This window comes from Argopecten irradians, chromosome 12 (assembly GCF_041381155.1).
Source record: "Argopecten irradians isolate NY chromosome 12, Ai_NY, whole genome shotgun sequence".
Taxonomy (NCBI): domain Eukaryota; kingdom Metazoa; phylum Mollusca; class Bivalvia; order Pectinida; family Pectinidae; genus Argopecten; species Argopecten irradians.
In genome coordinates, this window is record NC_091145.1 from 9,383,848 (window position 1) to 9,400,448 (window position 16,601).

At 34.7% G+C, this 16,601-nt stretch overlaps 1 protein-coding gene and 1 long non-coding RNA gene across 2 annotated transcripts in view; both read right to left on the reverse strand.

Moving 5' to 3' along the window:
* Positions 1 to 16,601, reverse strand: part of LOC138336706 (DCC-interacting protein 13-alpha-like) — a 63,874-nt gene that overhangs the window by 36,760 nt on the left and 10,513 nt on the right. The window contains exons 8-10 of the mRNA XM_069286258.1: positions 16,047 to 16,225; positions 2,333 to 2,497; positions 1,969 to 1,989 (exon numbers count right to left, since the gene is read on the reverse strand). Coding sequence (XP_069142359.1) covers positions 1,969 to 1,989; positions 2,333 to 2,497; positions 16,047 to 16,225 — 365 coding nt within the window. The remainder of the gene's footprint in view (positions 1 to 1,968; positions 1,990 to 2,332; positions 2,498 to 16,046; positions 16,226 to 16,601) is intronic.
* LOC138336312 (uncharacterized) lies at positions 11,843 to 15,597 on the reverse strand. The gene is made up of 3 exons (XR_011210410.1): positions 15,508 to 15,597; positions 15,080 to 15,100; positions 11,843 to 11,922 (listed from the first exon to the last, which is right to left on the reverse strand). It is a non-coding gene; the product is annotated as an uncharacterized lncRNA (long non-coding RNA).

Genomic DNA, 16,601 nt, shown 5'->3' on the forward strand with positions numbered 1-16,601 from the left:
TCTTACATTACCTGGTAAGTAGGATGAACATAGGAAATACTAATACACAAATCATACTGAAATGACCCAGAAATGTCTAGGTATCTATCATACCATTGCATGCTAATACATGTATACGATTCCTATGTAACAGTTTTATTAGTTTGATCTGAGATAGGAGATGCAACATTTTATCCTCATAATGAAAGCCTAGCAGTTTTAACATGTGTAGTACATCATACTTAATTTGTAAAACTAATCAAACACTTGTAGCGGGATTGGACTGGGTCGATCATCGGTGACCAGGTAGCTCAGTCGGTAGAGCACTCGGCTAGTGTTCGGAGGGTCCCGGGTTCAAATCCCGGTCTGGCCGCTACATTTTCTCCTCTCCTGTTATAGAATTGGCGCCTTACTAATTAACCCACGTTGGTGGTGTTCGGAAGGGTCTCGTATGTCTTCAAGAGCGAAGATTCGAGAAAGGAGGGAGGAGTGTAGCCGGATTAGACTGGGTCGATCATCGGTGACCAGGTAGCTCAGTCGGTAGAGCACTAGGCTAGTGTTAGGAGGGTCCCGGGTTCAAATCCCGGTCTGGCCGCTACATTTTCTCCTCTCCTGTTACAGAATTGGCGCCTAACTAATTAACCCACGGTGGTGGTGTTCGGAAGGGTCTCGTATGTCTTCAAGAGCGAAGACTTCGAGAAAGGAGGGAGGAGTGTAGCGGGATTAGACTGGGTCGATCATCGGTGACCAGGTAGCTCAGTCGGTAGAGCACTAGGCTAGTGTTAGGAGGATCCCGGGTTCGAATCCCGGTCTGGCCACTACATTTTCTCCTCTCCTGTTACACACTACTGCAAAGTCAAGAATATAAAACAGTAGTATATCTAAGAGATCTCACTGGGAAAAGCTACATCTACTAACCGTTACTAGCTGCTGGTATAATGAGTCTAAAGCATAGATTAATTATTACAGAAAAATGAAAAGCATCAGGAGGACAAAGGTCAAATCAATCATTGATATAGTTAGGTTTGTAATAACACAAAGAGATAAACACACACAATCAAATCTATATACATGTGTGAAACTGATGAATATCCTATGTGTACAACTATAGTCTATATAAAGCATATTTACTGATAACAAACCACACTTGTCAAAATTCAAGATGGCTACCTATGGACATTATGACTTATCAATATTCAAATGAAATATACAAGACTATAAGGATGTTACAGGTAATTTGTAAAGTCCACCATCTGATAATGGTGAGCTAAAAATTAAGATGTTAATGAACTAATGAATCAGGTTAATTGTGTACTTTTTATGTTAATGAAGAAAAAAATAAATGAATAACTATTGTTCCTTCAAAGTGACCAGGTTGTAAAGAATGATAGCCCTAGGAAAGCATTACAGAAGTTAAGGAAAAATCTTAAGTTAAGGAGCCTTTCTTAAAATCTGTAATGCTTTCCTATGGAGAATTTTAAGTTAAGGAATTCCTTAAATTTAAGGAATGCTCATGAAACTGGGCCCAGTCACACTACATAAGATATAGTACCATCTAAAATCGAGAAAGAGTTCAGAAAGAAGTTTTCTGTGCTTCTACCACAGATAATACTGTGTTTTAATGAAGTAATACTAGATGATATAGAGTCAAACCTGCTATAAAGCACACCTCTATATATAGGACACCTGTCTATAAAGGACATCTCTATATATAGGACACCTGTCTATAAAGGACAGACTCATCATCCCTATATGGTGCAAATGGAGCTTTAAGTCTATAAATGTGATAGAATTCTGCAGATTTCACTATTCACCTTTGACATGACTTATATACTCTGTTAAAATGTAGTGTCTTGATATCAGATGAGATTTACATTGAAAAGTATCAGATTGTGTTTTGCGATTCCTTTAGACTTTTAGATTCTCTAATGATCTCTATGAAGAGCGTCCACACTACAAAGCCAGCTAAAACCCCACACACTGCCTTACCCTATAGGGAACATCTTGTTCCTGGTGAATAACACAAAACACACAGACATGAACAGTACAAGTATTAAACCACATTACAGCCAAACCGAGCCTTCTAGTAAATCAGTCAGGCTTAACATTTTTTTTCCTTCAATTTCAATGAGAAACATTGACAAAAGTTGCATTTGAAATCTTAAGTTTTCAAATATTATCAACTTTTGATGCAAAATCAAATGTATTTAAAATCTGTTTCAAAATTCATGCACATCTATTAAGGGGTAAAAATTTGTGTGAACGATCTGGGCTGTTTAATTCAGAGTGTAAAACAAGCTTAAAATGCCAGTCAACATTCAATATTGCGGCCAATACAATAGATTAATCTTACTTGCGGATGTACAGGTAGCCAGCCTTCTGAGTCAGCGAAGTGTTTGGGGGGATGTACGGCATGTCTATCGGCGGCTGTCCATGATACAGATGAGCACTCTGTTGTTCCAAGTTATCTATCAAATCTACGGTTTTCTTTGTCTCCTGTTGCAGTTCCTGTTGTACCCTAAAACAATTTAAATTTCAAATTGAAAAAAATTATCAGATAAAGAGTCAATTCTGTGGTAGCTTCAATAGGTGAGTAAATGGGTCCTCTGCCTGGATACTCATGTAGTGGATTTAAAAGTTGGGAAAGCTATAATTCAGAACTGATATTTTCATTATAAGTTCAAAAATTTTTTTTTAATGAAAATTTATTTCCATAGATTAGAAGATTTTCTATTATTTATTTGATACATGAATTTTTGAACCATTGATATGCTAACTATTATAATTTAATATGCTTAAAGAATGATAGTATAATTTTCAGTAAAATATCTTAAGGCACAAACGAAGCTAAAAAGTTGTCAATTTGTTCAGCTAGTATATATATTCATGTTTTGCTTTTCTGAAAACTATAAGGTGCTTTTTCCTCAATATATTAAATTGTTTTTAATCTGTTTCCTGGTTAATTTTCAACCCAGTTTTTATCGTACCCTTGCACACTGGTTGCAATGTTATTGAGAAAATCTTCTATGTCTGTCTTGCCCACTGCATCCTGCCCCATTCTGAAGAAAGCTCTCTGTGCGTGGAGATAGCCCATGACAGGTTCCAACAGGCAGAACTTCCTCTTGTATTGTAGGGCGTTCAGACAGGAGAAGTAGTGTAATGATGTCTGTAACAATTAACATTTATATTAGTTCAATATATAAGGGGCCGCAATGGCCGAGTAGGTAAGATGTCTCGACATATTACCACAAGCCCTTTACCTATGGGTTGCAAGTTCGAATACCATGTGGGGCAGTTGCCAAATACTGACTGCTACTCTGGGTTTTTTCCTCTGGGCACTCTGGCTTTCCTCCAACAACAAACCTGACTTGTTCTTAAATGGCCCTGGCTTTAAATTGGACATTGAATTAATAAAACCAAACCAGTATCTAGTTGGTTTGAATATGTTTTTATGTCTTAAGAATTACCTTTGGCCATATTCCGTATTTGCATATTACTGAGTTATCTGCCCTTCCGGGTAGCTATTGATTGTGACTTTATCTGTTTGTGAGCAAAAAGTCATACTTTTCAGAGAAACTATGCAAGTTTCACTCACAAAATAATGGTGTCACAATCCGATACCTATCTGCAAAGGAAGTTACTGTGCAATATGCAAAGACGGAATATGAACATGCAAAGTTTTGTTGCTGAAGGAAAGGCTCTGTTTGAGAAGAAACCACCCACATAAGTACTGCTAGAATCTGGATACAGGTATTAGCTTACAACTTCTTGAGGTGGAGGAGGTAGAATGTCACAACTACTCTGACCAACACCTTGACCAAGTGTGAACCAAGAGCAATATACATGTACAGTAAAACCCCGTTATATTGCCACCCGTTTTACCGCCAAACTCGCTTATCGCCATGAATTTTTTCAGAACGGATTTCCCTCCATATAAATACACCCGTTATATCGCCAAACCCGCCTACCGCCATCCGCCATCACATTTACGGAACAAATGATTAAAATAACACTATAATGACCTCGTTAATATCGCCAAATTCTGTTGATAGGGACACATGTTTTCGTAAGGTGCTTAACTGCCGACTGACAGGTAATCAGCTACACACACTATGGCCACGTGTACGACCGTGTGTACACAGTGAAATCAATTAACATTATGGGTACACCTTTGTTATTGTTTTACAGATAGGTGTCGCAAGTTGTGGTGAATAAAACTCACTTCTGTTCATGTGTTTTACGTAATATTAACGTTAGTTGTTTATTGACAAAAAGGAACCAACAAGTCTGTTTCTCGTTATCGCTGTTCATTTGTATTGGACCATAAAATGCAACTAGCAATTTCAAGAGCGATACATTGTATAAATATAACGTACGTGCAGAAGAATCCGCCGTTTACTAGTAAGATCATATCAATCGTCGTCAAAGTGCCGTTTACTACCGGAGTACCTGCTTTGATATTTGCAGACATGTGCGCGGAAGTGAGGTCACTTTCAACGACAAATCCGATATACCGCCAAACTCGATATATCGCCAAAATCTATGAAAACAGAAGGTGGCGATATAACGGGGTTTTACTGTATACATTTACTTTCACTTCAATGGAGAAACTCCATGTTTTCTGTATAAACTACACTACACAGAAATGATATCATAAAAATGTACCTGATGAAATTTTTTCCTCGTTAAATACAGGTCTTGATTTGCTTCATTCTTAGATCTCTCGTCTTCTCGTCTCTTTGGTAGCTTCATGTATTTACTTTGTGCACTAGCATGTTCTGCATAATATTAATACAAAAATATTTACATTAGATATGAACTTTCAACATTTTCTGGTGTCTGGAAGATATATATATATGTGTGTACATATAATTCCATCAATGCCGTCTTATTTATAAAACACAAAAATAAAAGAATAATTGAATGAATATTTTTCAGTACGTTGAATCATTTGACAGGTTCCTTGTAAAAGAAATGACTGAAAACATCACACTTACCACTTGATGCAATATTGAACATTTCAAACAGTGTAGTCACCTCTGAAAGAAAAAATAACGAATTCTTGTTTACTCTGTTTGTAAAATAACAATGGTGCAGGGAATCACTCTGATATCAAAGATTGGTTATCATTTCTCTAACATCGAGCAATAATCTGTTTTAAACGTTTCTTATTACAGTATATACATGCCTTAGAAAAATTCACATATGACCACAAGCCCTCCATGTACCTGTGGGCCGCGAGTTCAAATCTCAAGTAAGGCAGTTGCCAGGTACTGACCGCTGGTTTTTCTCAGGGTACTCTGGCTTTCCTCCACTAACAAACCTGGCATGTCCATACATAACCCTGGCTGTTATTATGACATTAAACTAACTATATCCAAACTCCAATACTAAACTTTTTAAGATTTTCCCCTCTGGTCATTGTCAAACTAAATCATTAGGATTGAATTTTCCCCTGGTCCCTGTTTGTAACCTAATTCTCACCTTCTAGGTCAGCTTGTAGGAACTTGGTACATGGGTACATCATTGTCTCAGACAGCTGGGCAGATAGCACCTGCTGAATGGAGCTCACCTACAAAAACAAACAAAAACATTATTTGTTAAATATTATTTATCCATATCATGTATGAAACCAATGATCAGTTTTGTTAATTCTAATACATTATATTGATAATTGATCAGAACCATTTTACACAATGACTTCCCAACATAGCAATACTAACACTGCCGGATGTCACTCACATCTGGGCTTGCTACACAGCAAAATTTTCGCTTACAATGACATCTAAATTCTTTACCAAGGACATTTACACTTTTAGACCAAGTTTCGGTATGGCAGATATACTTACCTTTAGTTCAGAATTCTATTTAAGCATTAATTCCTACCATATTTGTCACATAATATTTAATCAGCATTTACTAAAAGTATTCATACTCACATCATCTAGGTAGCTGGCATACTGTTTCAATGTAGATGTTAAGATGCTATCCTCTGTTTCTAACGCAAATTTCTGGAGAAAAAAAAACCCAAGATTAAATGATGAAATAAAATATTCTACATATAAACAAGTTTAATTTATCCTTCAATTTACTAAGAATCTAACCAATCAGAGTGCCCTGAAAACTTATAGTAATTCTCTTTGTTTTTCATAATATTAAGATTAGCCTTAGGACATATTGTCTCTGAGATAATGAGCTAATAACTATAAATGATACTCACCTGTATTTCATAATCTCTGAGATGTTGGGCCAAGGACTGAGTAGCAGCACACAGCTCATTCTGTAAAGTTAAAAGATCAAATGTGTGTGTCAATGTACACTGATATGACGGTGCAATATTTTAATATTGCCAATACAGAATTGGGCCAAACAAAACAAAGATGGCAATTCCACCACCTTACACTATTTAACCTTAGATCTTTCACTTGGCAGTTTTTATATATGGTACAATAAAACAATAATAATACTTTCTATGAAAAATTTCATATTTAATGCTCTATGATTTAACTCATTCCATCAAAATTAATGATGACGTAACACCAACAGATTTATCACTACAAAGTAACCTACCTGAGCTTTCATGATCCTCTGACAACAGCCATGAAGACCTGCACTGTATTTCTTCAGGGCCAAAGCATCCTTTTCAAACACTGACAGCAGATGTCTTGTCTGAAACATCACGTCAAAATACAATATACATAAGTTTCAGTATAGAGAAATAGATAGATCATCATACATGCATGTATTGTGTTGCAATTAGCCATGGTTAAAGTGTACATTATTGTCCTCATCATATCTAATTTAAATGATCCTTGTTCCCAGATACAACAGGTCTAACATTAAGTCTTAGTCTCTGGACATTTTATGTTATTTATTAGAATACATGTAGTTTTTTTATGATTTCGGAATTTCTGACTATTGCATCCTTTCTTGAAGGTCAAGGTCACCTATCTGTACAAATTTAATAGCCTTCATTATATGTAGCTTTTTCTAACTTACTACAGGCTAAATATCAGGTCTATGGGTCTTTGGTATTTAGATCAAGCTATTAAACTAACACCCGGAAATGTCATTAAGTACACATTTATATGTCGCTGTACTCATTTAATACTATAGGTAACCATAAATATATCAAGGAGTGATGTAATCTAAATTTAATTCCAAAATATATATATATACAGCTGGTATCTTGTCATTATAGACTTGAACTGATCAGCTACAATCAATTTAATCTAAAAGTGCTGACAGAACTTACTGATAGATTGACAGGTGAATTGAATTAACACACAATGACAGATGGAACAGGTGACAAATAATATAAGTGAGATCGTACTTTAATATCGTATATAGATTACACAGTAATTTAATATAACGCATGAGGAAGATACTGGTATAGTAACAATGGTATTCAGTTAAAGGTACAGATCATGGAAATCAATATGTTATAATTAATATGAAAGGTAGTGCTGAGAATCAGTTGTAAAACCACAATTGATGATCGGATGAGAACAACTTACTAATTATCAATTTTATAATCGGATACCATTTACTCTTCTATATCTATATATCAAAGCAGCTTTAAAATCCTGATGTCCACTTTTTTTTAAGAAAGATGAACCATCAGTATGCAGAAATAAATCTTTAGTTAAATTTCATGTAATTGTGAATCTAAGACATCTTGAATTGTTAAGATTTGGCATAAATTTTACATGATACAGATACAGATTAGTATGAAATAAGCATCAACTACCTGTCATTTAAAAACTGATTATTGATAAAAATTGAAAATTGGTCCAACACTAATAATCAGTGTGTAAACATGTATATCACTGATCTTTGTCAGCATCCATGATCATCTTCTCCCAAACTGTCGCTCGCTTTTCTACATCATCTATTACCCTATTTCTCAGGATTGTCCAAGTCCTTTCTAACCTCCCCTCCCAAACTCAGAAAAGACTTTGGCCTCTTATTCCCATAAGGCCATTGTAACTCAAATATTTGGAGTACAATACAAGTGGGGTTAACTAAACCGTTATTTATCCGTACCTTGATTTGGTTTGATTACTGTATTCGACCCAATAAGTGCCCAAGGCGTTTGCAAAAAATGAAAAGAAAGAAAAGGTCTTGATAGGACGAAATTGTATTGCACTTCTATACAGTATTGTGTAGTTTTGGTCTTAATTCATGCCTGGGCAATTGAATTGAAGGCCTCAAAAAGGGGGAGGGGCGCTTATAGGGACATGGGCGCTAATTGGATTGAGTACGGTAAATCAATGTACATGTCCCATTATACACAGCCAGGGTCAATTCAGGATGTGCTAGGCTTAAATGGTGGGTGAAAGCCATAGTCCCCAGAGTAAAACCACAGACCAGTGATAAGTACCAGGCAACTGATCCACATCAGATTCGAACTTGCGACCCAGAGGTTGATGGCTTGTAGTAATGATCATTTGTACCTTACTTTCCAATTTGACCCCACTTGAGTTGTACTCCAAATATTTGAGAAAACTTATAATTGCTAAAAATAGGTCTAATACAGTAAAACATCTTTATAATGAACGTGCTTACAACAAATTAATGGTTATAACATAATTTTTTTCCCTTCAGGGCACCAATAACATTACTGATATGTGTGTATAACGAACTATGCATATAGCACAGTAATTTCTTTGGTTCCTAGGGGTTCTAATGTCTTCTTTTCTCCATTATTGCTGTGTTTTACTGTAGAAGTAACAGTTACAATTAATACTAGTCACAATATATATACGTCGTAGCTAGAGGGATCGTAGCTAGAGGGATCGTCTCTTTACTTGATCTGTTGAATGTCAGACTATATTAAGCAAGAAGTCCAGAGTTTGATCCTCAGCGGAGGCAATGATTAAAATTTGTATAAAAAGGTCTTTCTTACTATTTCATAGATTTTTTTTTCTTACAAAAATCAATAAGATCTTTATCTTCTTGGTTCTTCAACTTGGGGTTTGAACTAGACGTATTCTCACAAAGCATGAAATCAATATCCTGATTTACCAGGTACATGTACAAATGTGTAATACACATCCAGGTCAACAACTATAACATGCATATTTCAAACATTCACGATAAATGCACAGAGGCACTCAAATGTGATCATCAATATGTATCAAAACATGCTACAGACTATATATAATCCAACAAGGTGTGAATTTTAGTACTTTTGATTCAAATTACAGACAGAAATCTGTAATTAAACTCCTGAACAATTTTTAAATTCAAACAGGTAAATAATTTTATGACTTCACACAGTTCAATTACACCTACACCCAGGCCATCCTAGCTATACAATACCTCAATATTTACCTCACAATAAACATTGACAATAAACCAGCTGCCCTTAACAATGGAATCTATCTTGATTGTCTTACTACTGTTGTTGTACATAGGCTTTTACCTTTCCTGTTTACAAGACCCAGTAATATAACAAATAGAGCTTACTTCTTATTTTGATATGGTAAACTTAAAGTTTGCTCCATTGTCATATAACCTAAAATTTTGATAATAAGCCGTGGCTTATATTCTTTTTTGGTAGGAAATCTCAGGCTTATTGTCAGGACCAGCCTACTTTCAAGCCCGTCTTATTTCCAAAGTCATTTATCCTGTAAGGTATGATAGGCTTACTTAGGAGATTGGCTTGCTTTCGAAACATTTCGTCAGTATTTGAATTGAATATTAAAGCTAAAACAAAAACAAGTATATCAAAAAATACATAATTGATTAAAAATACATAAAGTCTGTATGATAATTAATGCAAACATCCATTTATTTATACATATGCATGCATTTATGCATATAATAAAATAAGTTTTTAGATGTTTTAGATATTTTCCTTGAAAGAAATCCAAGACTTACTTTCAAGAATCGACCTATTTTCGAATCAGCCTTATTATCGAGATTATAGGGCATATAACCTCTGGGTATTGCCTCTGGATATTGCCTCTGGTTATTGCCCATATCTAATTCTAGAAAGTGTATATAATATATTATTGTGTCTCTTTGTAAATATGGAAAATCTTGCCTCTTTACTGTACTTCCTCACTGAAGCTGGCAAATGTCCCACACGGGATTTGAACTCGTGATATATAACAATTGGCCAAAGTTAAATTATTTATCATACAATACATGTCAAAGTTTGAATATCGATACACTTACGTCGATACACACTATTACATAGTCAAAGTTTTATATTTATTTATTACATATCAAAGTTTGTATTATTTATTGACACACTATTACATAGTCAAAGTTTATAACGATACCGAATTACATAGTAGTTATATTGACTATACACAAAGTATTATCATATATTGACACACTATTACATAGTCAAAAGTATTATTTATTGACACACACTATTACAAGTCCAAAGTGTAGTATTCGATATTTATTGATTTAGATACTATTACATAGTCAAAGTTGTATTATTTATCGATACACTATTACATAGTCAAAGTTGTATTATTTATCGATGACACACTATTACATAGTCAAAGTTGTATTATTTATTGACACACTATTACAATAGTCAAAGTTTGTATTATTTATTGATACACTATTACATAGTCAAAGTTGTATTATTTATTGATACACTATTACATAGTTCAAAGTTGTTATTATTTATTGATACACTATTACATAGTCAAAGTGTATTATATATTGATACACTATTACTTAGTTGGAGTTGTATTATTTTATGATACACTATTACATAGTCAAAGTTGTATTATTTATCGATACACTATTACATAGTCAAAGTTGTATTATTTATTGATACACTATTACATAGTCAAAAATGTTATATTATTTATCGATACACTATTACATAGTCAAAGTTGTATTATTTATCAATACACTATTACATAGTCAAAGTTGTATTATTTTATACACTATACACCATTGTTGTATTATTTTAGTCACTAAAGTCAAAATTGTATTATTTATCGATACACTATTACATAGTCAAAGTTGTATTATTTATCAATACACTATTACATAGTCAAAGTTGTATTATTTATCGATACACACAATACATAGTAAAAGTTATATTATTTATCGATACACTATTACATAATCAAAGTTGTATTATTTATCGATTACACTATTACATAGTCAAAGTTAAATCATCTATTGATATACTATTACATAGTCAAAGTTAAATGATTTATCGATACACTGTTCCATTGTTTTGTTGATAAAGAGTGTAAAGAGTAAAGTGAATAAAGTGATTATAAATGTAAACATTTATGTGAAGACATCCAATTATGAATAATAGATAAATCTTGATACTTCTAAGATGGTGAAACTACACATTAAAGTGAGCTACAATGTCAAACTAAAACATTTTTTTTCATATATAACTTTTGGAATAAGGAAGCTAGACTTAAAATATTGTTTATTTTATAACAATTAAAAAGCTGTATTTTCAACTTGCTATTTACTATATTTGGGCAAGGATGGAAGCACATGTGGTATATCTTCATAATCAGGCAAGCTATCCGTATAGACACAGGGGAAATGGTTGGCATGTTAGATGGTACAGCCACTACGGTATATACTCTCTTACACATCAATGTCCAAATACATTTTTTTCTATGTTAACTATGTACAATTATAACACCTTGTTAATACAAGAATCTAAATAATAAATATAAACGCATGTTTACTACACTATTACCAGGTCTATTAAAATCTAAATTTTGACTCTATATGATAAACTTTTAAAAGCCTTTAGACAAATCAATTATCAAGTCATAAGACTTTGCTGTATATATTTACCCACTGAGCTTACTATTTCTGTATAACCACTTCCCAGATTACACAACACTTACCTCATCCTTGGCCTGACACATTAGGTTACCAGCCTGAGTAAAGAAGAAACACTTGTCCCATTTCGTTGCCAAAAGCTGCTTGCTGTGAAAGAATTAATGCAGAATTTAACTGAAGAGTACTTAAAAAAGAAAGTTAGGTAGCTAAATGCAGGGTGGATTTGTTCAACAAAATCCATTAAGTTGATAAAGTGCATTTCCATTTCTGAGTGGTTCCAACGCAGTTTGGGAATATTAATTTGTTTAGAAAAAAATGTATTCAACTTTTTCAAAATGAACTTAACCAACTTTTCATGAACTTTGACCTAATGACACAAATCAACTTTTTATGAACTTTGTACTAATGATCTTAAGATCGACGTTAAACATCACTTCGTATACCAGATAGTATATTCACATTAAAATGAAAGACATGTAAGATACAGCAAAAAAGGGTTCATTATAGGCATTTTTTTCTATATACAGAGGTCATTTATAAGATTCCAAAGCACAAACACACAGAAAAGACATAAATCCAATGATTGCCATCAGAAAACATCTTGGTATCTATTACACCATTTTATCCTCACATAAGCTCTGTGTTATTTTTATTACACTTTTAAAGTGAATAGTCGGGAAAAGAAAACCAGTCTAAATGCGTTCATTGGCCTTCCAAAAGTTCTCACATATTAATACGACGGTCAAGTTAGCTTAGTTTCCCAGTTCTGACCATTAAAGTACAGAAAGTTAGCATTGAAGCGAGGCTGCGACATGTGAAAAAGTCAACATATACTTACATTCCCACCCCCGACTTTAATGATCTGTTCACTTAGAACATGTAACATGTACGACACAGTGACAAATTAATCATTATATACAGGTTTTCTGTATACAGAGGTCATTAAGATTCAAACACACAAACAAACAGAAGAGTTGTTTATATCTTAGTGTATGTCTGTAGGACAAAAATCAAATGTCCTCTCTTACATTACCTGGTAAGTAGGATAAACATAGGTGAAATCTAATACACAAATCATACTGAAATGACCCAGAAATGTCTAGGTATCTATCATACCATTGCATGCTAATACATGTATACGATTCCTATGTAACAGTTTTATTAGTTTGATCTGAGATAGGAGATGCAAAATTTTATCCTCATAATGAAAGTCAAGCAGTTTTAACATGTGTAGATTACATCATACTTGTAAAACTAATCAAACACTTGTAGCGGGATTGGACTGGGTCGATCATCGGTGACCAGGTAGCTCAGTCGGTAGAGCACTAAAGCTAGTGTTCGGGGGTTCCGGGTTCAAATCCCGGTCTGGCCGCTACATTTTCTCCTCTCCTGTTACAGAAATTGGCGCCTAACTAAATAAGCCACGGTGGTGGTGTTCGGAAGGGTCTCGTATGTCTTCAAGAGCGAAGACTTCGAGAAAGGAGGGAGGATGTGTAGCGGGATTGGACTGGGTCGATCATCGGTGACCAGGTAGCTCAGTCGGTAGAGCACTAGCTAGTGTAAGGAGGGATCCCGGGTTCGAATCCCGGTCTGGCCGCTACATTTTCTCCTCTCCTGTTACAGAATTGGCGCCTAACTAAATAAGCCACGGTAGTGGTGTTCGGAAGGGTCTCGTATGTCTTCAAGAGCGAAGACACTTCGAGAAAGGATGGAGGAGTGTAGCAGGATTGGACGGGGTCGATCATCGGTGACCAGGTAGCTCAGTCGGTAGAGCACTAAGCTATGTAAGGAGGATCCCGGGTTCGAATCCCGGTCTGGCCGCTACATTTTCTCCTCTCCTGTTACAGAATTGGCGCCTAACTAAATAAGCCACGGTGGTGGTGTTCGGAAGGGTCTCGTATGTCTTCAAGAGCGAAGACTTCGAGAAAGGAGGGAGGAGTGTAGCGGGATTGGACTGGGTCGATCATCGTGACCAGGTAGCTCAGTCGGTAGAGCACTAAGCTAGTGTAAGGAGGATCCCGGGTTCGAATCCCGGTCTGGCCGCTACATTTTCTCCTCTCCTGTTACACACTACTGCAAAGTCAAGAATACAAAACAGTAGTATATCTAAGAGATCTCACTGGGAAAAGCTATATCTACTAACCGTTACTAGCTGCTGGTATAATGAGTCTAAAGCATAGATTAATTATTACAGAAAAAATGAAAAGCATCAAGAGGACAAAGGTCAAATTAATCATTGATATAGTTAGGTTTGTAATAACACAAAAGAGATAAACACGCACAATCAAATCTATATACATGTGTGAAACTGATGAATATCTATGTGTACAACTATAGTCCTATATAAAGCATATTTACTGATAACAAACCACACTTGTCAAAATTCAAGATGGCTACCTATGGGACAATTATGACTTATCTAATATTCAAATGAAATATACAAGACTATAAGGATGTTTACAAGGTAATTTGTAAAGTCCACCATCTGATAATGGTGAGCGAAAAAATTAAGATGTTAATGAACTAATGAATCAGGTCAATTGTGTACTTCTATGTGTTAATGAAGAATAGTTACTTCGTGTTAATGAAGAAAAAAATAATTGAATATACTATTGATCCTTCAAAGTGACCAGAGATGTAAATGAACATAATGATAGTCATGGGCCCATGTTTCTTCAAAGTGACCAGGATGTAAAAAAATGATAGCTCCTAGGAAAGCATTACAGAAGTTAAGGAAAAATTCTTAAGTTAAAGAGCCTTTCTTAAAATCTGTAATGCTTTCCAATGGCAAATTTTAAGGTTAAATTTAAGGAATGTTCATGAAACTGGGCCCAGTCACACTACATAAGATATAGTAACCATCTAAAATCGAGGGAAAAAAATTCAGATAAAAGTTATCTGTGCTCCTATACCACAGATTAATACTGTGTTTTTAATGAAGTTAATACTAGATGATATAGAGTCAAACCTGCTATAAAGACACCTCTATATATAGGACACCTGTCTATAAAGGACATCTCTATTTATAGGACACCTGTCTATAAAGGGACAGATCATCATCCTATATGGTGCAAATGGAGCTTTAAGTCTACAAATGTGATAGAACTCTGCAGATTTCACTATTCACCTTTGACATGACTTATTTACTCTGTTTAAAATGTAGTGTCCTGATATCAGATGAGATTTACATTGAAAAGTATCAGATTGTGTTTTGCGATTCCTTTAGACTTTTAGATTCTCTAATGATCTCTATGAAGAGTCGTCCACACTACAAAGCCAGCTAAAACCCCACACACTGCCTTACCCTATAGGGAACATCTTGTTCCTGGTGAATAACACAAAACACACAGACATGAACAGTACAAGTATTATTAACCACATTACAGCCAAACCGAGCCTTCTAGTAAATCAGTCAAGTCAACTGCATATTTGATATAGCATAATTACATATTAAACAAATTTAAACAAATATCAGGCTTAACATTTTCTTCTTCTTCAATTTCAATGAGAAACATTGACAAAAGTTGCATTTGAAATCTTAAGTTTACAAATATCATCAACTTTTGATGCAAAATCAAATGTATTTAAAATCTGTTTCAAAATTCATGCACATCTATTTAAGGGGTAAAAATTTGTGTGAACGATCTGGGCTGTTTAATTCAGAGTGTAAAACAAGCTTAAAATGCCAGTCAACATTCAATATTGCGGCCTAATACAATTGATTGATCTTACTTGCGGATGTACAGGTAGCCAGCCTTCTGAGTCAGCGAAGTGTTTGGGGGGATGTACGGCATGTCTATCGGCGGCTGTCCATGATACAGATGAGCAAAAAAAATTATCAGATAAAGAGTCAATTCTGCGGTTGCTTCAAATGGCGAGTAAATGGGTCCTCCGCCTGGATACTCATGTAGTGGATTTAAAAGTTGGGAAAGCTATAATTCAGAACTTATATTTTCATTAAAAGTTCAAAAAAAAATTTTAATGAAAATTTATTTCCATAGATTAGAAGGTTTTCTATTATTTATTTGATACATGAATTTTTGAATTATTGATATGCTAACTATTATAATATATTATGCTTAAAGAATGATAGTATAATTTTCAGTAAAATATCTTAAGGCACAAACGAAGCTAAAAAGTTGTCAATTTGTTCAGCTAGTATATGTATTCATGTTTTGCTTTTCTGAAAACTATAAGGTGCTTTTTCCTCAATATATTAAATTGTTTTTAATCTGTTTCCTGGTTAATTTTCAACCCAGTTTTTATCGTACCCTTGCACACTGGTTGCAATGTTATTGAGAAAATCTTCTATGTCTGTCTTGCCCACTGCATCCTGCCCCATTCTGAAGAAAGCTCTCTGTGCGTGGAGATAGCCCATGACAGGTTCCAACAGGCAGAACTTCCTCTTGTATTGTAGGGCGTTCAGACAGGAGAAGTAGTGTAATGATGTCTGTAACAATTAACATTTATATTAGTTCAATACATAAGGGCCTCGATGGCCGAGTAGGTAAGATGTATCAACATATAACCACAATCCTTCATCCTCCGAGTTGAGAGTTTGAATCCCATGTGGGGCAGTTGCCAAGCACCGACTGCTAGTGCCCGTCAGGATTTTTCTCCAGGCACTTGACTTTCCTCCACCAACAAACCTGACATATTCTTAAATGACGCTGGCAGTTAATTGGAAATTAAATCAACAAAACCAAAAAATATCTAGTTGGTTTGATTATATTTTTATGTCCAAAGAATTACCTTTGGTCATATTCCGTATTAGCATATTACAGTTATCTGCCCTTACGGGTAGCTATTGATTGTGACTTTATCTG